The sequence below is a fragment of the Phodopus roborovskii genome, unplaced genomic scaffold, assembly GCF_943737965.1.
Source record: "Phodopus roborovskii unplaced genomic scaffold, PHOROB, whole genome shotgun sequence".
NCBI lineage: Eukaryota > Metazoa > Chordata > Mammalia > Rodentia > Cricetidae > Phodopus > Phodopus roborovskii.
Window position 1 is genome coordinate 4,416,223 of NW_026126689.1, and position 26,921 is coordinate 4,443,143.

The 26,921-nt window shown below is 46.7% G+C and overlaps 2 gene segments (V, D, J or C); both read right to left on the minus strand.

Annotated features, from left to right (window-relative positions):
• Window positions 1-1,758: 1,758 nt before the first annotated feature.
• LOC127214220 (T-cell receptor beta-2 chain C region-like) lies at window positions 1,759-7,291 on the minus strand. The segment is given in 5 exon segments: window positions 1,759-1,983; window positions 2,260-2,366; window positions 2,503-2,520; window positions 3,004-3,381; window positions 7,183-7,291. Coding segments are annotated over 4 exon segments (450 nt in total).
• Window positions 7,292-10,494: 3,203 nt separating this feature from the next.
• LOC127214216 (T-cell receptor beta-1 chain C region-like) overlaps window positions 10,495-26,921 on the minus strand; it is a 123,792-nt gene continuing 107,365 nt past the window's right edge. Inside the window, 6 exon segments of the C gene segment in view lie at window positions 10,495-10,738; window positions 11,049-11,155; window positions 11,246-11,263; window positions 11,664-12,042; window positions 15,682-15,717; window positions 22,563-22,582. Of these exon segments, the coding sequence occupies window positions 10,718-10,738; window positions 11,049-11,155; window positions 11,246-11,263; window positions 11,664-12,042; window positions 15,682-15,717; window positions 22,563-22,582 (581 nt within the window).

The window sequence follows — 26,921 nt, forward strand, 5'->3', positions numbered from 1 at the left end:
ATGTGTAGGGCTTAAAACCCATCCCCATTGTTATCATATATTTTAGCCATCATCAAAACAACTACAGCAAAAAAAAAAAAAAAAAAAAATACACAAGTGACAAAGATAATTACCAATAGAAAACCCAAACCACAAAGCTGCAGTGCAATTTGAGGCATCTAGAAAGTTATCTTTTATAGCGGTAACTAGAACATTATGATTTGCTAGGCTGAGCCTGACATGGAACTCACTCTTTCTGGGCTGTGACTTTTTAGACACACAATGTCTTGTACGGAAGTGTTACCTCTAGAATCATGCCACCCAGACACTCTGAAGGAGGCTTTAGTTGGAAAAAGGTCTCCGAAACTGCGATTGGTTAAGGGCTCAAAATGGAAACGTTGAGGATTTAAGATGAGTCTCAAATCCAGTGACTCGTGTCCTGAAAGGAAGGAGAGGGACATGCACACACACAAACACGGAAGAGTGGCATGTGAAGGCCAAGGCAAAGGGAGATGAGAGTAATGGGAAGGGAGAGGAGGAGGAAAGGATCCTTCCCTGAAACTGCTGGAGAGCACCGGCCGGCAGGCAGTGGGATGATCCTGGGCTTGGGGCCCCCAGAACGGCAAGACTGATGTCTACTGCCCCAAACCACTCAGTGACACTTGGTTGTACACGTTGCAACCCCTAAAAGAGTGGCCTTCTGTGGAACTTAGGCAACCCCAGTGTGTTTCTCTATAGATGTCCTTCCCCAGATCTCGTGAGCAGCTGCTTCAGGGTCGCAATGACACGGTGGGTAAGCACACCATCGTGGTTACTGGGAGAATGAAACTTCTGGGATAATTATCTTTGGAAAAACATATTGCGGTTTCAGTGGTTACTATTTGGTCTGCAGACCAGTTTCTACAGCTATGAATTGTGGAAACCATTTACTTATAGTGTCGTCCTAGTTATAAATGCACTGCCCAACCTAAGACCCGGACACAGCGAGCTGTCTCTCAGGGACTTCCATACCATCCTCTCCTTTCTTTGCTTTTTAGACTTTGCTTCTAACCCAACACTAACAACTAACTTCCATGTAACCCATATTGTTTCGTGCTGTGTATTTCTAGTCTCTTCCAAGTATATTGTTCTATTATAATGATTAAGCCACACAGTTTACTCGTCTAATTGTCTCTGTCTGAGGAGCTGCAGCCACCATCCTCAGGCCAGGGTGGTCTGGTCTCAATCAGACAGGGAAATTTACACATTGGAAAGGTTACACTTCACCTTAGTTTCTACTGGGCCCCCACCCAGAATCTGACCCTGTGTACCATGGTCCTGGAGAGACCACTGTTCCTAGATTTCACAGGTCAGCTTTTCTACCCTCATTGTGTTCTCGAAGACTCCAGGCTAGACATGGAGAGTTCCACAGATCTCGAGTTAAAACTTTCAAACAGGACCAGCCAGAGATATTAAGGACATATAAAGATAAAATTCAAAGATAAACAAAAGGCAGTGGGCTCTGTAATCTATAGGTCTGGTCTGCCCAGCCTCTGCCCTGCGCTGGGTGAGATTATTGCTAGGGTCCTTTTCTTTCTATGGACTTACCCTGATGGTGTCCCAGAGTGCAGTCATTGCCACTCAGACAAAACGGCTCGCTGGAGGTTTTGAGTAGCACACAGGGGCAGGGGGAAGGAGCATTTTTGGCAAGGGAACAGATTTGCTACTCTTTGACCTTCCAGACCAGTAGGAGTTGCAGGAACAGCAGGGCCCCGAAGATACTGACGAGATACAGCTAGGCCCAGCTGAACATTTTTATTGATTTAGTCTGTTTCAGAGTCAAGAGGTCAGTCTGCAGGAAGCTGTGAGGAAGGATGGATATCCATGGAGGAAGAATAAATGCTTTGGACAGAAAGTAGCTTCTTAGGGACAGGGATTAAGAAGAAGGTGCCGCAGAATCCAGGTTCAGGATGGAGAACAACCCAGGATGCACAAAAGTTGGTCTCAGGGATTTTTTTTCTTGGCCTGAGGAGGAAAAGACATCATTAGAGCTCCAGAAGCCACAGAGTAAGGGGAGGAAGACAGATTAGGTAGATCCTTGAGTGTTCCTTGATTCTTTTTATCTTGTAGGAGGGTATACATAGCCAACTTGCATTTTCTCTTTGGTCAGTGTCCGTTATGGCCTTTTCGAGATGGCAGGATGTACTGGAGGCTGGGTCCTTCTCTGAGATCCCCTTACCTTCCATGTACATTGGTCTACACCCTCCCTTCAGCTGCTTGCCCACATCCTATCATTCTTACCATGGCCATCAGCACCAGGGCACTGACCAGCACAGCATACAGGGTGGCTTTCCCCAGGAGGACCTCATAGAGGATGGTGGCAGACAGGACCCCTTGATGATAGGATGCTGTTGAGAGTAAAGGAGAATGAGCCATGCCTGTGAGCGGGCGGTGCTGGGCATCCTGGTCCTTGGTGTCCGCAGGCTCTTCCCTTTGCTGAGCCCAGACCATGGAAGAGTTAGGGAGATGCGGAGGTTTACTCACCTGACGTGATGCCACAGTCTGAAAGAAAAGAGAGGGAGGGAATAAAAATGTGTGACACAACGCCACTGCCTGGGAATATCGAGCCCTCAACAACAAAAATTCAAAGCTGGACTTGAAAGCCACAAACATGCGAAGGTCAGATGAGGTAAATACCCACACATACTGCATCTCTTATGCTGAAGGACAAGTACAAGATTCTGCCACTGTGACAGCTGAGACACGGCACACAAGTGCTGGGCTGCTTGGTAGGTATGAGGGAAGCCACCAACCCAGCGCAGAGACACAACGGGGGACCCGACAGGCCTGAGCTGCCCTGTGTAGTTTAAGTTCTCCGTGGGAGGACATAAACGCTACTGTTTTCTAACACCCGTGTCCTGGATCATCCCTCCCAGCACTCTGGTTTTCTCCTGGGTCTATGCTTTGCTTGTGCATAGCTTTTTCCATTTTTTTCTGGGGTACCAGGGCTGCTCAGTCTCCTCACCAACACCCAGCCCCACGTACCTGCGCTGCCCCTGGCCTCTGCACTGATGTTCTGGGTGACGGGTTTGGTCGAGGGCCCCTTCCACTCGTCCTCATCTGCCAGCCCGAAGAACTGGACTTGGCAGCGGAAGTGGTTGCGAGGATTGTGCCAGAAGGTCGCGGAGACCCTCAGGCGGCTGCTCAGGCAGTAGGTGATGTTATTGAGCTCCTTGTAGGGCTGAGGGTCCGTGCTGACTCCGCTGAGGACCTCCTTCCCATTCACCCACCAACTCAGTTCCACGTGGTCGGGGAAGAAGCCCCTGGCCAGGCACACGAGGGTAGCCATTTGTTTGTCGACGATCTCTGCTTCTGATGGCTCAAACAAGGTGACCTTAGGTGGGCTCACCTTGCTCAGATCCTCTGGGAATGAAGAGAGGGGTGGAGTTAGGTAGCGTCTTGCTGGCCATTGTCCCCATCTGGTAGAGGCTGTATGTGTGTGAGAAGACTGAGCGCTGAGAGGATTTCTGGAAAAGCAAGCATGGCATGGCAGGGTCCATTTGCGTTGGCATCCTTGTAACATTTCTCTCTCTCCTTGCCTGTTATTTGTATTCATCCAGTGGATATCAGTGTTCCCCCTCCTCCCGCCTCATAAGGGGACACTATAAACGGCCCCACCCAACACCCTACACAATGTCCCTTTATTAATATCGCTTTAGTCATTCCTCCACCAAGAAAAGGTTTCTACTGATCATTATATGTAGCAGTTGAAAAGGAGACAGCCACAGAAATCTGAAGCACAGAAGCTGAGTCTCAGCAATGGCCTTCCATGCCCATGTGCCCACGGGAGTCTCTTTAATGGCTCAGCATCTGCTTTTTGTTTGTTTGTTTCGTTTGGAATGTAAACACTGACTTCCGGAACTGATAGAAGGATTCAGAACATCCTTCCAGAGCTGGGTTATCTGTATCTGGAATGAAGGGGCCGAGGAATGGAGGATGATTAAGGATGATACAGACATTTGACATGAGGAAGCTTCCCTCAGGCCACTATCTATAGCGGGGCTATTTTCACACACGTACGTGAAGATATCTTGGTCTATGGTGTGTTCAGGAGGATGTAAGTAAGGTTTTCTGAACTTTGCCATGTGTGAAATAAACCCACATCAACTTCTCTGCCTCCAAATGTCTCTGGTCCTTTGTATTTTTCTGACTGTCCTTTGTTTCCAACCAGTTAGTGAAGACGGAGAGATACATATATTTTGTTTCAACAAACGGCAGTCTTCTGGATAATGGAAACTTTATTCTAGCCCTTTCTTATATTTCTCTGGATATCACCTCATTCCAGGGCTCAGGTCATTGGCCTCCAACCAACATAATTTGTATCCAAGATCAAAGGCTTAGTGCTTGTTTTCAGACTCTGCAGCCACCACTTAGAAATTGTTTCCCTTTAGTAGTGGACAATTGTTTCCCTTTAGTAGTGGACAATTGTTTCCCTTTAGTAGCGGTCTGCACAGTTTTCTTTTTCCTTCTTTCCCTCTCTCCTTCCTTCCTTCCTTCCTTCCTTCCTTCCTTCCTTCCTTCCTTCCTTGTCTGTTTGTTTGAGAGTCTTCCTCTGTGGCCCATAATGGCCTGGAACTCACTATGGAGTCCAAGCTGACTTGGGACTCACTATAGCCCAGGTTGGCCTCACATTCGTGGTATCCCATTTGCCTCAGTCTCCCCAGTGTTGGGACTGTAGATGTGGGTCACCACATCTGGTCGTATTTTCCTTTTGGGCTAAGCATGAAAGCATCCTAGCTGACTCTTGACGCTGCCTCTACTCAGCCTCATCCCCAATTGCCTCGATTTTCTTAGCAATGTAGCTAGGACTTTGCGGGCTGGGTCTCCGTGGAAATGGCAATTTTCTTACTTCTCTCTGTCATACTTGACTTGACTCTATCAGTTCCCCTCACCCTGTCTCAGAAATATTGGCTTTGAAAGTCCCCCAGCCTCCTACAGGAACTACGCAATGCCCTTCTCTGACCATCTCACTCAGTAATCATCTGGACCCTGTTGTGAAAACCAAGGGCTTACCCGAGTCAGGCACTGTGTTCTCTGTAGCATTAATTAACACCATAGTCAGGACAATCAGAAGCAGATACTCATCATAACCTGATTATTACTCATATCACTCCACAGCTAGGCTAGGGTTAGCTGTACATCTGTGCATGTGAGTCCCTGAGGATTCTTGGGAGGAAGAATTTCCTATGAAAGTGAACGGTGTTTTGGGAAGCTGCTGCTAGTATGTGATTTGCTTGCGAACTGAACTAGTTGTGGGTAAAATTATAGACTTCCTCTCACCTTCCTTTCAAGCCACTATCCACAGAAGAGGTTCCCATATTAACTTACCTAATCTTACCTTGTCACCTAAGAACTGAATTCAGCCTTGTCTGGTGATAATATCTGGCTCTTTTTTTTCTATCTCACCTGACCCCAGGAGACCAGCATTCCCTTTAGGCACAGTACACTTGAACATTAGCATTCCAACCACAAATGGTGTCCACTGTTGCTGTGTCTATCAAATAATACAGGTTTCACATTCCCAGGCTGTGAGTTATTTCTCTTCTATAGCCTTGGTCTCCACTGCCAAGAGATCATTAAAGTCTGTTCTGATGCTGGGATCCTAAGGTTGTTCGAGTATTTCCCCTCATCTCCCAAGCTAAATATTTGAACTTTAGTGTGTGCTCTTGATCAACAAACTCCATCTGTGATCTGGTCTGCCTAGCCTGGAATGCATGGTGTGAGCAATGAAGATTTTTAGGTCAGGATTCAGGGGACTAGGATAATTAGACCCCAGAGAAGGTGTGGATGCTAACTAAGTGGGTTTCCATCCTGCATTAAGGGATCCCAGATATAGAGGAAAAACCGTCAACACCTCCAGGCTTTTGATTCTGCTGTTTATCTGCCTGTCCTTTGTTTCTTGCCTGGCATTCTCCTCCTTTCAAAAGACCCTGGTTTAAGCAACTTTTGCTGAGGAGGTCAGAGGCACAGCCTCTGGAATCCTCCCTGCCTCTAAGCGCCCTTCAGTTCTTTGCTCTCCTGTTACTTTTTTTCAAAAACAAGTTTGCTCCGGAGTCCTGATGAACCTTTTTCTCCACCGCCCACCCAGTTCGTGCAAACCTCCGAGAAACGAAAACTAAGCCGAATCTGTCCTGGCTTGCGAGGGAGCAACGCTTGGCACCCAATACCCTGCCTTGGCATAGCCCTCCCAGAAGCGTGAAGTATCCTACTGCCAACTCCCCAGGGAGCCCTAACCCCGCTGGCCCTCTACCCCTAATTCCTCCAGGGACCCAGAGACTAAGGCTGGGAGCACGCGAGATGTGGGAATCTTACCTAAGACCGTGAGTCTGGTGCCTGGACCGAAATACCGCTCATAGGAGCACAGAGATGCAACCCCACACGCAAACCCGTGCTTATGCAACGAGAGCTAGACCCCAACTTCATGACAATCTCCCTGTTACTCAGCCTCCCGCAGGGCCTGGGGGCCCGGTGCAAACACACCAGCAGCCCTGGGGCTAGCAGCTGCAGCTGCAGCCTCTCACTTAACACTCTCAACTGGCTGCCAATCAGAAGAGTTAAGGCAAGGGCTGCAAACGATCGATCGGTTGACTCCCCACAGAAACCCACCCAAGGCACCCGCTCCCACTGCAGACCCAGCCCGCCGCCACCTTCCTGCGTGGGGCCCCAGCTCACCTAACACGAGGAGCCGCGTGCCTGGCCCAAAGTACTGGGTATTTTGGTTCACGGCACCAGAGCCCAGCACAAAAACACCCCAACTTACCCAGCACTGACAGTCGGGTTCCCGCACCAAAGTAAAGGGTGTTTTGGCTCACAGCTCCTTGGCATAGCACAAAAACTGGCCCTGGCCATCCTTACCTGGGAATCCCAATAAGGAGATGTCCCCTTCCCCACCACCAGCTCCAAACTTACCGAGCACAGTCAGTCTGGTTCCTGGGCCAAAATACTGAGTTTCTGAGCTCACAGCCTCCAGGCTCAGGACAAAAACCCAGCGCTGCCCACTCCTGCCATCCCAGCCCTGGCTCAGCTCCTCACCAACCTTGATCCCAGCATCCAGTCCAGAATTCCTCCCGCCAGGGCAGGTCAGCTCAGGCCAAGAGGAAGCTGAACTGCCTTCCTACTCTGCCCATCTCACACCCACGGTACCCCTTCACCTGCCCAGCTTACCCAGCACCGTCAGCTTGGAGCCTTCACCAAAATACAGCTGCCCTGTGTTTGCACAGTTCTGGAGTTGCTGACACAAACCCCGTGTTCCCCGTTGCAGGCTTTTGGATAACTAATTGCCCGTTCTGCTAAGGCTTCCTGGCTCCAAGGGTCTTTCTGGCTGATTATGCCACCTTCCCTACTGCCTGTGTGGCCGCTGCCTTCTTACCTAGCACCGTGAGTCGTGTCCCTGGTCCGAAGAACTGTTCAGCATAGGAGCACAGCAGAAAAGGGTCGCCAAGAATTCACCCTCCTTCCTCATCTTCCTTAGCATAGACCCAGGCTTACACACCTTCTCCATCTAACTCCGGAATTGGTAAGGCAATCTGGACATTGCATGAGACCAACCTCAATCCGAAGGGGAGAGGCAACATTTGGCTTGGGAATTAATATCCATCCAACTCACTCGGGGGTTGATGCAGTGAACTTGAAATCTGACGGTTTCCTGATCAGGTTGGGTAGCTTCTGGTGAGAAAAGACTTGTAACACCTTTCCCACAATGTGTTTACATGTTTATTCAATGATTTTTTTAATGAGTTCTTAATTTACCACACATGTTCCTGCCTCTGTTGCATTCATGGGAAGCTGTCTAGGGCAAGGAGCTGCACAGATACTGTAAGACCTCGTGGGACCACTCACACAGACCTCCTCAAATGGCAGATGCATTCCTTGGGCTGAGAGTTGGATGTTTTCTGGGGTAGAGCTTTTTGTAAAGGCTCCTCTTCTATTTGAATCATCGTGCCCCCCCCCAGTCCCCACAATGTTACACCATGATACAAAAAAGTTTCGTCCGCACAGGTGCCCTCCCCCAGTCCCCAGGCAGAGGCAGGAAGCCCAGATGGCAGAGAGGTTAGCCTGACTCAAAGGGCCTGGGAAAAGACTAAAGCTGGGTACATTTGAAGGAAGGAGGAGCTTGGAGAGGATCTGGGTACTAATGGTGTTGTTGTTGACTGGGCGCAGGGAGCCCCTGTTCTGAAGTGCTCTCTGTCACCCTGGGGAGCACTATGTCACTGGGTGTCTCCTCTTTGACTCACTGTACCCACCTGCTCAGGAGGGCATTTATAGTGAGCTTGGGTGGGAGGATTGGCAGGGAGGAGCCCCTAAAAGGGGAGTCTACAGAGCAGTCGGTGCATCTTAGAACACAGAGACAAGTAGCTCAGAAACTGCCATCGTTGGCTCCTGTTGCTTCCTAGACAAAGTTCAGCACCCTCTTTCACTTCATCCCACAAATGTTTAGTGGGCACCGACTACGAGTTAGGTTATATTGCGTTTGCAAAGGAAACAAGTCTACTCTCAGAGTGGCATGTGCTGATGTGATTTCTCGGTCTTGATTTTGACTTTTTTCCTGTCTCCGACTCTTGCGCCCAAGTAAATGGGTAAACTGAAGCATCCAGCCATATTGCATGTGCCACTCTCTAGAGTTCACGGAGCACCGCTTTTAAAGAGTGCATGCTGTAGGGCCCTTGTCTGGTTATTTAGCTAGTGGACAGTTCACACAGCGTCTTCAAAGCACTGGCTTTTATTTCTGCCCCCTTTCATGGTGACCTAGTCCCTTTATGGGCAGGTGGGTTTCTTGGGGTCTGTGGTTTAGTTACCTCTGTTCCCTGGGGGGGTCAGCTAACATATTACAGTTATATGTGTTTACTGAGTGGGTAATGTGAACGCACATGTAAATACGTGTGTCTGTATGCAGCCATGTGTGCATGCTTGCATGGATGACACTCTGACATAATATGTAGTGGAACGGGCAAGGCTCTGTGCAAGTGGAGATGGCTGTTTTTCTTTGAGGACCTGTGGGGAGTGGTCTTTGCTGGACTGCAATCAGAGCCAGCCAAGCGGCCCCAAGTCCGTACCTGAGTGGGGGAGTGTGGAGGAGGGAAAGGCTAGCTATAGATAATAAAGAAAGAGAGAGAGACAGAATAAAGGTCAGGAGGGCAGATCAGTCAATACTGAATTGCAGAGTTTATTTTCTGCCACTCTTATTTACCTTATCCAAAAAGGGGAACACAAGCAAACAGACTTTTCTTCCTCCCCCATTCTAAGGGTTCAGTAACCACACCTTAGCTCCAGCTTCTTGTTCCCTAGCCTTGAGAGTCAGGAGTAGCCATACCTGATTCAGGTCTGTTGTTATTTACACTAAGATGGCCGAAACATCCTTCTGTAGCCACACCTTTGACCTTTAGGTCTTGTGACTTGCTGACAGCTCTGAACCCTCTGCCCTTGTGCCAAGATGGAGTGCAGCCATCTTTATGGACACCCACAGGACCCCATTGGGATGACTGCACCTAAAATTGGGTCACTTTCATTTCCCTCATCATCCACAGAACCACTAGATACATGGGAGGTGTCAGATAAGAAACAGTTCCCATGAAGTATGGTGTCAGGAAGGAGCTCTTCACAAGGGGCCAGACAGGACGTACTTAATCCAGGCAGATGGAATTAGAAGTTAAGACTGAGCAACAAAATGCTAGAGAAGGCTCCAGGAAGACACTGAGGCCAAATCCTTAAAGCGGAGTAGGGGTTAGTGGTGGGCGAAGGGCACCATGCCGCTCTAGATGGAGCAGGCAGGAGAGCATGTAGAATGGCATGGAAGGGGGGAGGAGAAAGGGGTCATCAGGTCTTCAGGATGCCGAGTACCCTGAGTACCACAAGGTACTGGAGTACCCTGTGACTACAAGAACACAGGGAGCTTGTGAAGGGTTTCTAGATATAGAAACAGGGCTGACTGTTGCTAGGAAGTCATATTTTCTGTACCGCCAGGAGCAACCTTGGGATGTTGTCTAAGTCCATCTATTTCACCAGGTAATAATTTCCCAACAGATTCGCATCTTAACTGAAAGACACGTCTCCCACTGAAATATAGTTCTGCAAGACTGCGCATGATCGCGTGATCATCTGGGAAAGCTGCTTGGTTCAGTGAGAAGCTGGGGGGAAGATTGGTGACCCTCGGGAAACCAAGGCTTGTTAGCCACCTGGACGTGACCAGTTCCAGATGGATACATCTGTGTCACCTACGGCTGCTCCCCAGAGTGCTTTTCTGAGGGTCAGCAACTTCCTGTGCTCAGATCCCCTGTCCCTCTCTCTCTTGAGAAGTTTTAGTTCCCATCACCACCCATTAGCCTCTCCTGTTACTCCCAGGGAGGGACCCTCATTTTTTCTTAAGGGAGCCACCATGTGCTTTCTTTTAAAATATCTCTCCTTTCATGATTGATCAGGGGGTTCAGAGACAGACGAGAAATAAAGACGTCTACACACATAAACGGGTCAGAGTCAGGCCATTCTAGAACACGTTTATTGGCTATGTTTATTGGTTGTAAGTGTGCTAGGCACTCTCCAGGTCACAGGGATTTCAGCTGTACATGTGTAAGCACACAACCAGTAAGCACACTTTGGGATGCACAGGCAAGTGAGAACAGCTCTTCAGAAGTGCTGGAAAAGGAGACCCCTTGTTAACACCACAATGGGTTGGAAGTTCTGGACTCCATCTCCAGGTCCGGCCTCAGGAATCCTTCCTTTTGACCTGAAGACGAGAAGGGTTTTAGATTTACCAAGGGTCATGCATTATGGGGCTTCAGAGGAAGTAAAAAAGCCATTCAGAGAAAGGATAGGGCTCCTCAAACATCCCTGGGGTTTTGGGGTAACCACAGCTTGTCTTCTGTAAGGCTCATTCACTGCAGTTCTCCGAAATTTCTGCTTGTGTTTTATGGAATGAGAGCAAAACTCTCTCTATTGCTCACCTCTGGTTCTGCTGAGCCCCTAAGCCCCTGGATATTAGTTTCCTGTCTGCCATTTATCACCTTCCCTGTATGGTCTGTTTGCCCATTCCTTACCACAGCCATCAGCACCAGGGTACTGACGAGCACCGCATACAGGGTGGCTTTCCCCAGCAGGATCTCATAAAGGATGGTGGCAGACAGGACCCCTTGTTGGTAGGAGGCTGTTGAGAGTAAAGGAAATCAGTAAGTGCCTGGACAGACAGCTAGCTCTGCAGTCAAGGTTTTGAGAGGCGAAGAAGGAGTCAACTCACCTGAGGTAATACCACAATCTGAAAGAAAGGAGACAGGAAAGTGGATGAGATGTCTTTTCACTAAGGAGACTGAAAATTAAGTCAGCCCTGAGGCTAGCATGGTGTATCGGATCCAGATCAGCCTCCCTGGGTGGCCCCAGAATGTGCCCTCTTGGGTTGTGTCAATGCAAACCCATTTTTCTTGAAACCCATGACTTAGGCTCCAAAGATAATGATTCAGAGGCTGAGCTGCAGAGGGCCATGGGCTGTGAAGCTGCCGGGCTGAGGATCTCATGTTAGGGTTAGATGTATTGTCTAGCTTATCCTCTGCCACTGGTTTTCTCTGCATTTAGACCTCCTGGCTTCTGCCTGCGTCTTTCTAGTTTTCTTGGGCACTAGCGATGCTCCTTCTTATCAGCTGCTCCCCAGCCCCACGTACCTGCGCTGCCCCTGGCCTCTGCACTGACGTTCTGGGTGACGGGTTTGGTCGAGGGCCCCTTCCACTCGTCCTCATCTGCCAGCCCGAAGAACTGGACTTGGCAGCGGAAGTGGTTGCGAGGATTGTGCCAGAAGGTCGCGGGAGACCCTCAGGCGGCTGCTCAGGCAGTAGGTGATGTTATTGAGCTCCTTGTAGGGCTGAGGGTCCGTGCTGACTCCGCTGAGGACCTCCTTCCCATTCACCCACCAACTCAGTTCCACGTGGTCGGGGAAGAAGCCCCTGGCCAGGCACACGAGGGTAGCCATTTGTTTGTCGACGATCTCTGCTTCTGATGGCTCAAACAAGGTGACCTTAGGTGGGCTCACCTTGCTCAGATCCTCTGGAAGTGAAGAGAAGAGGCCTGCTCTGAGAGCTGTCTGGACCTGGTTTGGTCTGCGTTATTAGTCATTATATGGTCATTTTAGTGTACAACGACGTAGTATTAGTTTCTGCTTCCTTTTTGTCTAACTATTGTGGGTGTCTCTCGATGCCCCCCCTCTTTTTTATGGGTTTATCTAAGTATATGCTCTGTGTACTCTCTCACACATTTTCCTGAGGTGGAATTGTACCCTGAATTTCTGTACTTTCTTGTAATGCCTCACACACTCTTTGTTTACCTGTTGAAAATAATATACCCAGTTTTTTTTTTTTATTTCTTTCAAAACCATAATCCATGCATGACTACGCGATCTTTCAGATTTGAAATAGTGGAGTTGGGAAAGCCTGAATTTTGAGGCAAAAGTGTCATATGAACCTAACGATCGTAAGAATTAAGGTGACTTTTTATGACTATTTTCCTTTATGGGCTGAGGTAAATGCATTAATGTGTTTGGGTGATTCTGTATGCTATCAACATTGGTTGCCTAAGAAAGACATTTCTCCCCTAATATCCAGAAAAGTCTCTAAGTTTCTGAATATCCTGCTCAACTCTTCCCACCCTGTCTGTCTTTGCTTTAAGGTCCCAGCTTGTCTCTGGCTGAGAGCCTGGCTCATGTCCCACACTCACTCCTACACTGAGGTGTAAGAGGGCTGTGGCGGCTTGCTCAGGAAAACTGCAATCCTGTGGAAGATATTATTCACAGGTTGAACTCTTCTATTTTTCCAATGCTCAGCAAGGCTCCTTGACGAGTTTCAGAATTCTTGTTCCCAGCCTAGAATGTATTCTTTAATATGGTGAAAGATTAATTGCTCCCACAACGTAACCTAAACTTAAAGCACAAAGGTGATTTCAAGAGCAGGTCTCCACTGGAAGGGCCTGCGTCCACTCACACGCCTTCAAGATGGGACAGAGAAAACCTTCTAGGATTATTGAAAGGAACGCCTCCCCCTGAAGACAGGAGAGATGCAAAGAATTCCCATATAACCTCCAAGCACCCTCCCTTTACGTGGAGGTTAATGCCCTCCCTCCCTGGCTCTCTTCTGACATAAAGCAAGGTCCTGATGCAGAAATACAATGATGTGATACGTCTTTTCTCTGTCTGAAGTTGAGGACTTGTGGGGGAAATTGAGAGTTGGGTTTGGAAGGACGATCAGTCAGAGAAATAAAGGAAGTCACACAGGGGACCGTTGGATTCTTTGAAACAGTTTGGTCCAGAGAAAGGGATAGGGGATGGAGTTCGCAAAAGTAAAAACCAAGCAAAGCCAATAATTTTTAGGTTAGTCCTTGAAGTTAGAGTCAATTTTAAACAGTGTTTACTATTTTGTATGTCTTAGAAAGCCTGAGGCAGCTTAGCAGTACATTTTCCTTTTTTTAAGGACCTTCACCCCAGACAGTACCCCCAACTTTATTCCTCTGAGTCCCGGGCATTTGAATCCAGCACTCAGTAGTTTCCTTTAACAACCATGGCACACATCCTATCTACAAGAAAACATCTGTGCAAGCTCCCAGGCCTGGGAGGTTCGAGGTGGCCCATTCTTCTACCATTTTCTATCTGTCAGACCTCATGGATTCACCCACCCCACCTCACCCATACCCCAGCCTGTCTGCTTGCTCCCCAGCATCATGTTGGTTATGTTGGGCTTGCATGATAGACACATTAGCCAATAATCCCAAGACAGACCTGGAGTCCGAGGACCACTTGTGTATCTTCTCTTCTTTATACACAGCCTGTTGCTAATATATCATGTCTTTCTAGTTGTAAGCTTATTCATATCTTTGCCTGAGACACCCACCAGGTACAGCATCCTCCAAACTCCCCAGCAGGCAGCTACAACTCCTGTAATGCTACAACAAAGAATTGTGCCTGCTGTTCAGGATCAGCCCTCGAAGTCACCCTGACACTGCCAGCCTGGTCCCCTCTGCCGTCAGACTCTCTAAGCCACACCGGGAAGACAAACACAAGTCTACAGAGACACTGGAGGTCAGTGTCAACATTTTAAATCAGAAGACAGAGCCGCGTACCAAAACAAGTCAACAGTGCAGACGGGGGATGAGGATGGAAGAGAATGGAGAAATAGTACCAGAGAGGAAACCCAGCAAATTCTTCCATTCAGAAAGTACAGGTGATCAGAGTTCAAAGAATAATAGAAACGAAAGAGACGACTTGAAACCCCGAAGCAAGGCCTTCTGTGACTAGAAGGAGAAGACAAACCCAGGGATCAGCCATCTACCAGGCTCTGGGGGAAGCAGGCGAGGGCACAGGGTTCCAGAAGGGAACGGGTGTCTCTGCCTTCTAATCTTACACCTAAGTTCCTTTTCCAGACCATTGTGACCCAGCACAGACACCCCTCCAGTCACGAACAGAGCCCCCGTACCTGTCACAGGGAGCCGGGTGCCTGCTGCAAAGTAGAGGGGAGAATTATAGAAGCACAGCTGCAGGTTGCCTTGGTAAAACCCAGCAAGCAGCCTTCCCAAGTCAGAGGACCAGTTTCAGTTCCCCGAGCAGCTGGATGACTGCCGCTCTCTGCCTGCACAGAGGATTCTAGACTACAGCAATGCCATGAGGCATGTGATAGGAGGCGGGCAGGAGGAAGGGACTCAGAAGGAGCATCTCCATGCTAACAAAAAGGTAAAACAACCCTGGAAGTTGGGGGGGGGGGTGACCACTCATAGACTTCGGGGCAAAGAAACAGCTGCTGGTTCATCTTGCCATAGAGGAGACAGAGGTGCTCTTTAGACCCCAGCAAGTAAAGGAGTCACTAAATCCCTGGGCCCCTTCCAGCGGTGCTGGGGGTCGCGGACGCTCTGGCTCCAAGAACAGTACCCCACCTTCTCAGTTCTGTAGCTTACCTAGAACAGAGAGTCGGGTCCCCTTTCCAAAGTGCTGAGCCTGATTGGTACACAGTATAACAGGAGAGTGACAAATGCCCGAGGACCCGCAGGGAGCTTACTTTGACTCCCCGTGTTCTCCAGGGACTCCGGTACATTCTCCATCCGTTCATCCTCTGTGAGCCACAGCCTAGGCTGAGTTTGCAGTCCCTGCCTTCTCCAAGGGGCTTCCCTGCACCCCTGGGCTTACTATACACCCTCCCCGGAAAGAGACCTTTTACATACCCAGGACAGACAGCTTGGTTCCATGACCGAAAAACAATCTTTCGTTGGAGACACAACACTGAAGCCTGGTGGTAAAACTGTCTCCTGGTTTCTGTCCCTCTGCCCCGTGCCCACCTGCCAGCTAGCTTCCCCCATTCCCGAGGACGGTTTTATCTCTGGGCAGTGGGAGGACAGACAAGTATGAGTTAATAGCTAGTATAATTGGTAATCAGTTTTTCTGGTGGGCCCATGCCTCTTCCTCTCCGATATCTGTCTTCTGTCTGCGGGAGAGCACCAAACAGCAGGATTATGAGCAGCATATGAGGCTGACTCCCAGGTGAGCTTGCCTGCACTTAGCATAGCCTGTCTGTGAAATATTGTAGATGGACATTCTTCCATTCTTGTAAGCATGAGCACGGGAGCTCAGAGCTTCCTGACAGAATTGCACTGCCTTGTAGGGACCCCAGAGAGGCTGCCTCGGTTCACAACCGTTTGGCCCTAACTTACCTACAACAGTGAGCCGGCTTCCTTCTCCAAAATAGACTGTGTTTCCAGAACACAGCCTCCCAAGTCCACCTCAAAACCCCTCACTGTCTGTGAGCCTCTCTCCTTTCTCTCTCTTGTCCTTCACCCCAGGCTCATCTTGATTCAGCCAGGAGCCTTTAGACCATCTTCGCGGATTCAGCCTCCCTAGAGTGTAGTCCCAGACACAAGCCCACTTCTCCCTCAAGCAAGACCCATGAGCTAGATCCTTCTTCTCGTTCCCAGGACAGAATCACACTTGTCATCCCACACCCAAAGACAATTAGGCCTTACCTATTACCAACAGCCTGGTCCCCGGGCCGAAGGTGTAGTCGTAGTTTGCACATCAGAGCAGAGGAACTCGAAAATGGACACACAGGACATGCTTTGCCCCAAGAGAGACCTGGAAATTTACCTGAAAGATTTCTTACCTACAACTGTGAGCCTGGTTCCTTTACCAAAGAAAAGTTTTGAGTTTGCACAGCGCCATGGGGCAAGGAGAAAAACAAGCTTAAAATGTAAACACAGAATGGTCCCGGCTAGTTTCTAGAGGACCCTAGAAGAAGCCACACCCTTGTGTGCATCACAGATATTGCATTTTAAGTTAGGCTTGTGAGAGCGTAGAACATGGCAGATTCCATCCCTTTCGTGAAGATCTATCTATCTATCTATCTATCTATCTATCTATCTATCTATCTATCTCTCTATCTATCTATCTGAGAGTCCATCAAAGTGAGGACCAGGCCAGAGCTGAGATCTCCGTGGCTTCCTTTGAGCGGCCTGCAGAACTCTTCACCCCTGGCCCACCTTCTTATGGATGGTGGTTTTGTTTTCATGAGGCTTGGTTGAAGGGGTCTCCCCGCAGCCTCGGCCCCTGGGGCCGCTAAGCCATTCTTGTTATGCTTGTGCCCTCTCTGCATAGGAGGCTTCCATTGATGAGACCCTATCCGTCTCCATGGTCTTGGCCTGGCAGGCAACAGGGGCGGAGTAGAAACATTCTGGATCTAAACACATCAAGGCTGGGACCGGGGGGGTGGGGGGGAGAGAGGACTGTGGGCCTTGGTACAGGCAGGAAGGTTTTTGTAAAGGTTTCCCATAGAACTGAATCACCGTGCCCCCTGTCCCCACAATGTTATAGCTTTATACAAAAAACGACCCACCCATAGGTCCACCCCTTAAGGGCTGGAAGAAACCACCAGAGCAGCCGCTCCTTTGAGGGGAGCTGAAGTTAGGGAAGGTGACACCACCTGCATTGTGCAAGGTGGTGATAAGAGTTTCCTCCTTGTCCCCGTCTTCTTTTGAACCTCCTTTGTTCTTGGAGCTGGGAGACATAGCTGTTTGCTGAAGGGGCTGGATGCCCTCTCGTAGGCTGTCGTCATAAAAGGGAACCACCCACCCTACGGAAGTAACAGCCCCCAGTCTTGCCTGGCTCTGCCTTTGCCCTGAGGTTGTGCCTCCCTCAGAGTTTACACCCTCCTCCCAAGAACACGACTCTGTAGTATGCAGACTTGGTCTTTTTGTGCCAGACTTGAGTCTTCCCAAGGGGTTACCTAGGCTCTGCACTTCTTAGAATGATGCTGAAGGCACACTGTATTTCCAGAAGTGGGTATGAAACGAGGCGGCCACAAACATTATCATGCTATCACTCATGCGCTTGGGCCAAGGGGAATGGGGACCTGCCTCCATGGAGGTTGCACAGAGACACAGTTTGGAAATCATTCTAATATAATCACAGGGCCACGTGACCACAGCCGCATGGTAGTCTTCTCTGAAGACATGTCAAAGCGTTGGTAGATGTTTCAACTTTCCTGGTTTAAGGCGAGTCTGGCAAGGAGTGGAGGAACACACAGCCTAGTATTGTGAGATAGAAGCAGGCAGAACTGTGGGTTTGAGTCCAGCCTGGTCTATATACAGAGTTCCAGGCCAGCTAGGGCTGTACTTTGAGGCAAACTGACTCTGAACCCCAACCTACACTTGCATGTCCTGGGTATCTGTGTCCCCCACCCCAAAACCAGTGACTGTCAAGTGGTGACTGAACGCCAAGATGAAGAAAAGATAGACCTGACTGGGTAATTTTGTCACCCTTTGTATGAGAAATAGAAAGAAAGAATCAAAAGCTAACTGAAAACTTGGGGAAACAATTCTTGCCATCAGGGTTAGTAATCGATGAGAAAACAATTCAACAGCTCAATTAAAAAACAAAGGCAGATGTTTTAGAGAAAAAAAATCTAAAAGGTGCTTAGGTGCAGGGAAAACTTCTTACCATGATAATGGGGTGTGTGTGGGAGGGGGGAGACTACTATTTTTCATCCAGAAGTCTCATCTTGGGAAATTTGCCTTGTAGGTACAGTTGTATACAGATGAAACTTCCAGCACTTGGGAGGCTGAGGCAGAAAGATTGCTGTGGATTTAAGGCCAGCCTGGATTTAAGGAAGACCTGTCTGAATCAGTCCACAAAGCGTAAAAACAAAAACAGGTTAAAATGAGTGTGGAACAATGGTGCCATGCCAGTGTGACCTCTCTCTCACTCATAGTTAGCCGGGAAAGAACGAGCTACAGAATTGCATGGCATGTGCGACCTTCTGTTTAATAATTAGCTAAAGAGAATCAATCGCAATGGTGCTCAGAACAGGGTAAGGGCAACGGGGAGTTGTACATCAACAGCTGCAGATCTTACGACTCCACTGTAAGCCCGAGCGAAAAAGCCAACCGCTTTTTATCATTTATTCTTTTTTTGATCTTCATTTTATTTTGACCTAGTTTTTCACCTGTTGGTTTCTCCCCCATTTCCCAGCAATGATTTACTCATTAAGCCAGAGTTTCCTTTTAATGAAGTATCTCCGTAGCTTATATCATCTGGCCTTGCAGATAATAGTACTATGTGTCTTTGTGTCACAGTTTTTGATGGTGTTTGTTTTCCACTTTGCTAATCTGGGCATTGAGACCAAATGTAAAGGCGGCAACATTAGGGGTAAAAAATGTATCTATCTATCTGTCTGTCTGTCTGTCTGTCTGTCTGTCTGTCTATCTATCTATCTATCCGTTTATTATCTCATTCAATAATTCACTCGTCAATTTACTCTTTTTTGTTTGTTTGTTTTGGCTTGTGCAAACAGCATAGCTAAATTGAGCAGAAATCAGGCTGTGGTCATTCATACATATGGACAGCAGGGGGCAGCCTTTCCTTATTTCATTTCTTTGTTCTTGTTTTTCTTTTTCTTTCTTGGGGTGGGGGTGGGGGTGGTGGTGAGGGCAGAGTGTCACCTTGTAGCTCTGACTGTCCTGGACTCACTGTGTAGAACACGCCATACTCCAACTCACAGGAATAAGCCTGTCTCTGCCTCCCTAGTGCTGGGATTGAAGGCGTGTAGCCCTAAACTGGCTGTTTACTTTATTCTTTTGTCCTGAGAAATTACCATTTGGGCTTAGACCTCAGATGGGGTAAGAGGAATGTGCAAAACACTGGCAGGGGGCAGGAGAGGATTCTCTTTAATTAAATGTTTTTTTTTTTTTTTTTTTGGTGTGGTAAAGGGGCCAGAGGGGGAGCCACACAAATAGCATTTTTATACAAGAACAGTTCTTGAGAATTTTAGAACGTTAATGTGTTTCTCCCAGCCCATCCTACCCCAGTGGGTTCTCAGGAGCTAAACCACAAAGAAGTTAAAATGAGTTGGCAAGTGGTAAAAAAAAAAAAAAAAAGGTCAAACTACTAAAGGCTCCTTATTTGAGTTTGGGACTGTGGCACCTAGGCGATGCTCCTGATCTTGGGGAAGCCCATCCCTGGTGCCCTCCTGAATGGACTCATAAGGACACCTTTTATGACTCGGGGACTCAGGAAACTTATGAATCAATTTAAGCCATAAATAACCTTGTAAGTAAGGGTAATGATAATAAAAATGTCTGTTTTAGGCAGCTGTGGAGACTAAGTGAGGTAATTCATGCAAACACAGCAGAGAGTGGTTTATTTTATTTCATTGGCAAGTCTTTTGTTTTGCAGACCCTTCTGGTATTTCAGCATGCATCCCAAGCTTGGCTAAATGCAAGTCTGTAAGCAATTCTTTTGCCTCGACCTTACTATTGCTGGGATTAGAGTGTGCACTAATACACTGGGCCTCTAGGAGCACTGTAGCACACTGGTTCTTAAGACTCGTCATGTTGAGAGTGGCCTGGAAGGTCCACTGAGCCCCACCCCAGTATTTCTTACTCAATAGATGCACAGTAGAGTCTAGTGTCTTTTTTGTTCTAAGTCCTCATGACTCTGGCGGTGCCCTTCAAGGGACAGAAGAGTTGTCTTCTTCTACCTTTGTCTCCAGCGCTCTTCAATGGTCTATGCTTTTAATCTCTGTGCACTTCCTACATGCGAGGTTCAGTTTAATCGCTGATGAAGACAAGATTTCTTTCTTTATATTTTAAATGTTTATTTACTTATTTATTATGTATACAGTGTCCACCTGCATGCATGTTTGCCAGAAGAAGACACTGGATCTCATTACGATGGTTGTGAGCCACCATGTGGTTGGTGGGAATTGAACTCAGAACCCCTGGAACCAAGTGGTTCAAAGTGAGGGCTGGAGAGAGACGACTCAGTGGTTAAGAGCACTGGCTGCTCTTCCTGAGGACCTGGGTTGAATTCCCAGCACGCACACCACAGTTCCCAGCTGTCTGTAACTCCAGTTTCAGAGAATCTGACGACTTCACACCAATGAACACAGGACATGAGGTTAATGAATTGTTTAAAAATATTCCATTTCTCTAAAGTGAGTTTCGTCTTTGTTTAAACCGATTATTGGTAGGTTTTATTCTTTCACAGTGTTTCATTCTGATTTAATTTTATACCCAGCCATTTTTCTGAAAAGAATGTATCAGCTGTAGGAGTTTCCTGATGGAATTTTTGGGTCACTTTGTACTTGATGATATCTTCTGCAAACAAGGATACTTTGACTTCTTCTTTCCCACTTTGTGTCCCCTTGATGCCCCTCAGTTGTCTCACTACCCTGGCTAACAGGTCAAGCACTATGTAGACTAGGTATGAAGATGGTGGAAAACCTTGTCATGTTCCTGATTTCAGTGGGATTGTTTTGAGTTCTCTCCATTTAAGTTGATGTTGCCCATGAGCTTGCTGCAAACTGCCTTTATTATGGTTAGGTGTGTTCCCTTCATCCCCAATATTTATAGGACTTTTATCATGAAGACACATTTGATTTTTGTCAAAGGCCTTTTCTTCATCTAATGAGATGACCACGTGGGTTTTTTGTTTGTTTACTGACTTTCATATATCGAAGCATCCCTGCATCTCTGGGATGACGACTACTTGATCATGGTGGATGATCTTTTTGATGTGTTATTAGATTCATTTTGCAAGTAATGGGAGATGTCATTCTGTAAATATGTTTCTCATGCTGGTTAATGAATAGGAGAATAGGAAAGCAAGATAGGCCGGACTAGGAGACGAGGATTCGAGGAAGTAGTAAGGAGGAGTTAGCATAGAGAGCCTGGGGAGACCAGACGCCGGCCCCACTCCCCAGTAAGGTGAAACCACTTGGAAATACTTAGATTAATAGAAATGGGTTAATCATTAAGACAGAGCTAGCAGATAAGAAACAAGTAACTGCCGACAGCATTATCTCAAATACAGCATGTCTGTGTGTTATTTGGGGCTGGTGCGGCTCTGGGCCCAGGTTGGCAGGAAAAAAAACCTTACTCCTTACATGCAAGCTTTTTTTTTTTTTGAGAATTTTCTTTTTAAATCTATGTTCACAAATGTAATTGTATGTAGTGCTGTTTCTTGTTGGTTTAGGTATCAGGGTGACTATGGCCTCATAAAAATGAATTGATGGACTGAGCAATCTTTCTACTTCTATTTTGTGGAATCATTTGTGGAATATTGGCATCAACTCTTTGAAAGTCTAGTAGAATTCTATGCTAAAGCCATTTAGCCGTGGACTCTTTTGTTTGGGCTCGCATCTGTGGTCTCTTAGTCTGCAGAACGTCTTTCCAGGATCTTACGGCTTTTAGAGTCTCCACTGAGAAGTCATGCCACTGTAAGAGATGTGCCTTTCTGTTTCTCCCTTGCAGTTCGTGATTCTCTTTCCTTGTTCTGTGTACCCCGTGTTTGAGGGGACTCTGTTTTCTGGTTCAGTTTATCTGGTACTCTGTATGCTACTTATATCTTGACAGGCGTCGCCTTATTTAGATAAAGGAAAATTCCTTCTGGGTTTGGTCCTTTCATATTGTCCCAGATAGCCTGGGTGTTTTGCATCATGCTTTTTAGAAAAGATTTGGCATTTTGTTTCACCGTTTCTTCTATTGGGTCTTCTCTGTTCCACCACTTACATTCTGTTAGCAAATCTTGCCTCTGAGGATCCTACTGAGTTTCTAAATTTTCACTTCTAGATTTCCCTCATTTTGGCTTTCTTTATTGATTCCATCTCTTCATTCAAGACTTGAACTGTTTTATTTATTTTCTTCCACTACATTTTCATAGATTTCTTTAAGGGGTTTCATTTCTTTTTAAAGAACTTCTTTCATATTTATAAGGGGCATTTTAATGTTTCTCTTGTGCTTTAGCTGTGTTGAATTACTCTGCACCTTCTGTGGTAGGGTTGCTGAATTCTAGTGAAGACATATTGTTCTGGATGTTATTCATTGTGTTTTTATGCTAGTATCTAGGCATCTGAGTTTGGAAAATTGTAGATCCAGATACTGCTATTTAGTCTTGTTTTTGTTGGGTGGGTATTTAACTTTCTGACTTCTGTTCTGGATGTTATTGATTGTGTTTTTATGCTGGTATGTAGGCATCTGTGCTTGGAAAATTGTAGATCCAGATACTGATATCCAGTCTTGTTTTTGTTGGGTGGGTATTTAACTTTCTGATTTCTGTTGCCCTGTCTGGTCCTTAGGAGAGTGTGCGGTTGTTTGCTGCCTGGTAGGAAATTCCTCTGGGATCCTGATAGGGATGGCCACTGGGTTTCCGGGTAAAATGTTTTCCCAAGTATTGGAAACCGATACTTCGGAATGAGGATGGGCTGTGGGGGAACTGAAAGAGCCCACAGGAGGGAGGGAATCGGAAAATTCATTAGAATCTGCTTAGTCCCCTGGGAATGTGGGCAGGGAGTAAGGAGAGGTCACAGCAGCTGTCTGTTACACAGTTGGGTATGAAACTGGGTGACTGGCTTTGGAGGAGAGTGGAGATCTGAAGTTCACCTACCTGCGTCTCTGGCAGTCATTGCTTGTGGCCTCCCAGAGAAGCCTCTGGAGTCAGGGTCTGGGATGACAGTGGGGAGGAAATTTGGAGGGCAGAGAGTAGGGGGAGGCTACGGCACGTCATCTGCTACAGAGACCGAGGCAAGACTACCTGCTTCCTTGGCCATGGTGGCCTGTGGTTTCCCAGGGAATGCCAGCTGGATATAGGAACTAAGATAAAGAGATGAGTGGAGGGAAGGAAGGTTGGAGGAGAAGATCTTTGTGTCTCACTAGACATAGGTCAGGGAGGGAGATAAGTTTGCTGCAGGTGTCCCTGTTACAGTATCCGGATGAGACTGGTTGGGGTTGCTTTGGAGCAGTGCTGTCTGTGGCTATGAGAAGGGAACTAGGAGGGCAAAGTCTGACAGAGGGGGCAGAGATGCTGAAGTCGTTGGTCTGATGCAGAGGTGGGCACGAGGCTGGAGGATTGGATTTGGAGAAGAGGAGAGAGAGGTCAAAATCTAGGTAGCTTACTCACTTCCCTGGCCAGGGTGAAATCATGATTTTTTCATATTGAGTTTTGTTTCACTTAACTTTTCTTCAGAGATTCTCATTCTTCATTCAGCTCTGGTTTTATAGGTTGAATTCTTCTTGCTATATTTTATTCCTCTGTTCGTCTTTTCACGATCTTCCTTGTAGCACTTGCTCACTTTCTATTTGAACTCCCTGACCGTGTTTGTTATTTCTATTTTGAAATCATTGTATTGCACATTGTCACTTTTCTTGGGAAACTTCACTATAATAGCGTTAATTTTTGGCTGAGTGTATTGTCTTGTTTATTCATGGTTCTACTTTTGCGATGGGACCTATGCATCTGGAGCTAGGTCCTAACAGTATTTCTTGGTATGGAGACCTTGCATCCCTTTTGTTGGGTGGGAATTTGAATCTCCATTTCCCGTTACTCTGACTGATCGGGTTACAGAATAACTGTATGAGGCTTAGGGTTCCGTGCTGAGGCAACTCAATGTTGATGTTCAAATGAGGTGTCAGAAACAGTTGCAGCTCAGCTTAAGCTAAGTGAAGTTTCTAAGCCCATGAACCACCTTCTTCAGGACATAGAAGAGTCTGACAGTCAGTCTTTAGGGGCCTGGGGAAGGTGTGCATTATTTGTCCTTAAGCAATGGGAGTCTGTGGAGTTGGCAATACAAGTCTAAAATCCCTACCTTAAAGGTGAGGGACAGAGGAAAGGGAGTTGAGACAGGTATGGAGCATGTTGTCCTGAGCCAGGTCACAGGAATGGATGGAGTTGACAGTGTAAATCTGGGGCACCTACCTGGAGAGGGTGGTCTTTGGGTCACAAGAATGGGTAGAGTTGCAAGGATATCTATATAAAGGTAAGACCAAGGACTTACAGCATGTATAGACAGATTGGAATGGATGGGTGGAGCTGGTGGTGGTAGGAGCCAAGTATTTCTACCTAGAGATAGGGTTAACGACGCTTGTCCTCAGTGATGGATGGAGTTGACAGTGTGATTCTGGTGTGCCTACATAGAAAAGGGTCCCTGATGGGAGATGTCATTTTGTAAATATGTTTCTTTTATTGGTGAATGAATAAAGCACCGTTGGCCAATAGGAAAGCAAGATAGGTAGTATCAGGAGACAAGGAGGATTCTGGGAGATGTAGGAGGAGAGTCAAGATGTAGGGACTTGAGAAGAAGTCCCTACCCTCTCTCCGGTAAGATGAGACCACGTGAAAACACTTAGATTAATAGAAATGGGTTGATATTTAAGACAGAGCTAGCCAATAAGTAATGCTAGTAACAGGCCAATAGCTTTATATCTAATACAGTGTCTTTGTGTGTTATTTGGTGCTCATGCAGCTATGGGACCAGGCTGGTGGGAAAACTGCATGTAACAGGTCCCAGATGACAAGAAGGCTGTGTGAGTGTGTGTGTGTGTGTGTGTGTGTGTGTGTGTGTGTGTGTGTCGTGGTAGTGTAAAGGGATTGCTAATACTAAAGGCATTTTGAAATGTCACATGGATGCTTACTAATGTAGAAACTTCTTAAATTATTTATACATATACATAAAAAGAGTTAATAATGGAGTTACCTTTTAAAAGGATAAAATTCCCCCTACTAAAAAACCACAAAGTAGCAAATACAAAGCCCAGTGTTAGGAAGGCATTATACCTTTTGGAATTGTTGCTCACTAAGATCCCATGTACCCACAATTACTCTTGGTAACCTTCCAGAACTTGATGATACAGCTCGATTACTCAGGACACCACATAAATGAGTCATAGAATATGGAGAAAGCAAGCAGGTACTGACTTGGAAACTTTGTTTCTATAGGCTAGATATCATAGTGCTGGCTGGTACTATTCACACTATCAGAGAAGGAAAGTAATCACTAGCCTTACCCAGATGTGAATGCTGTGACATACGGTAATGACAGGCCTGGGAAGACGTGCCCATTAGTGCAACAGTAGTACAAACAGATTTAAGGCCACTCCACGTATTGAAGTTCATAACTGGCATCTGTGTTAGGACCCAGAATCTGTGGCCAGAAAGGTCACAGAGTCACTGGGCAGAACACACTACTATTACTTTGCTAAAAGAGCATACTATTTAAACTAACTCTTAATTACTTACTATTATACTTACAGATTAGTGAATATTTCAACCCTCAAAAACTTGCTTTTGCAGTAGATGGTTATAAAAAGGGGCCCACAACTTCTCAAGGTGCCAAAAATGAGAGACTTCTGAGCGTTCAATCCTAAATAGTATATCTATATCAGTCTACTTCCTCCCCAGGGTCAGGGACGGTTACAGAAGAGGGTGTGAAAAGGTTATAAGAGCCAGAGGTTGTAGATGACGATAAAGAAAATAATGTCTTCTGGATACAACAGGGTAACATCATATATGAACTCATAGTGGTTATGACAATATGCAAAAAAGCCATAAAAACTTAAGCCAGCCATACCAAATCCCAGCAGGGATCTGGTAGATAGGCATGAAGATTCACCTCTAGTTGAGCAGTTATTGACAACTGATGGCTGTTGGGAGGGGTGGAGTCAGTTTTCTTCTGAGAGTGTAGCCTATTCTCCGGCCGTGTTTCACACATCCAAAAATAAACATGTGGCACAAATCCGTTCTGATGGGTAAAAAAACGAAGAGAAAAGAAAAGGAAAGGACACATGCTGGATAGGTAGGGAAGAAGGGTGTGTCTGGGGGGAATTGGGAGCATAAATATGATCAAAATGTAATAATTATGAAATTCTTAAAGAACTATTTTTTTTTTAAATGAGAGAATGAGCTTGAAAGCAAGCCAATAAACAACATTTCTCCACGGTTTATGCTTTCAGCTCTCTAAGTGATGCCCTATACCTGGAAGTGTAAGTCACTAAGCTACTTTTGGTCAGAGAGTTTTTATTGCAGCCATAGAAAGAAAGCAAGAAGAAAGAGAAAAGTGAGCCCCGTGTCCCCCGAGGAGAAGAAGCTTAGGTGCTGTCCTGAATACTGTGGGAAACCAGGGAAGTATTAAAGTGGAAAGAATCTAACAAGGGCTCAAGGGCTTTCTCTAAGTACGCAGTCTTCACGGAAGGCAGTGACTGGGGAATAATTTCAAGGCATGAGTGGAAGTGGGTGTGGATGGTTTCTTCTTCTTTTCTTTCTTTCTTTTGCTGAAAGTAGGCTGGAAACATGTGAAAGATGAAATAGGATGGACTCTTCCTCCGAGACCACACAGTAGAAAGAGAAGGGAGGCCACTAGTGGGCATGCTAAACAATTCTGACAATAAACAGATCTACCACCTGCTGGGTGTGGGGTGGGTATACAAACTTCTCTGAATCTTCGCCTTCTACCTGTGGCATCAGAATAACAATTACGGGAGGCAACATGAAATACACGTGAACACGTCCGTGGAAATTCTCAAGGTACTACATGTATGTTAGTATTATTGTGTGAGATAAACAGAAGGCAAATCACTCAGGCATGTGAGGTATTTCTTATTTCTTCTATAGAAACATGAGTGGAAGTTGG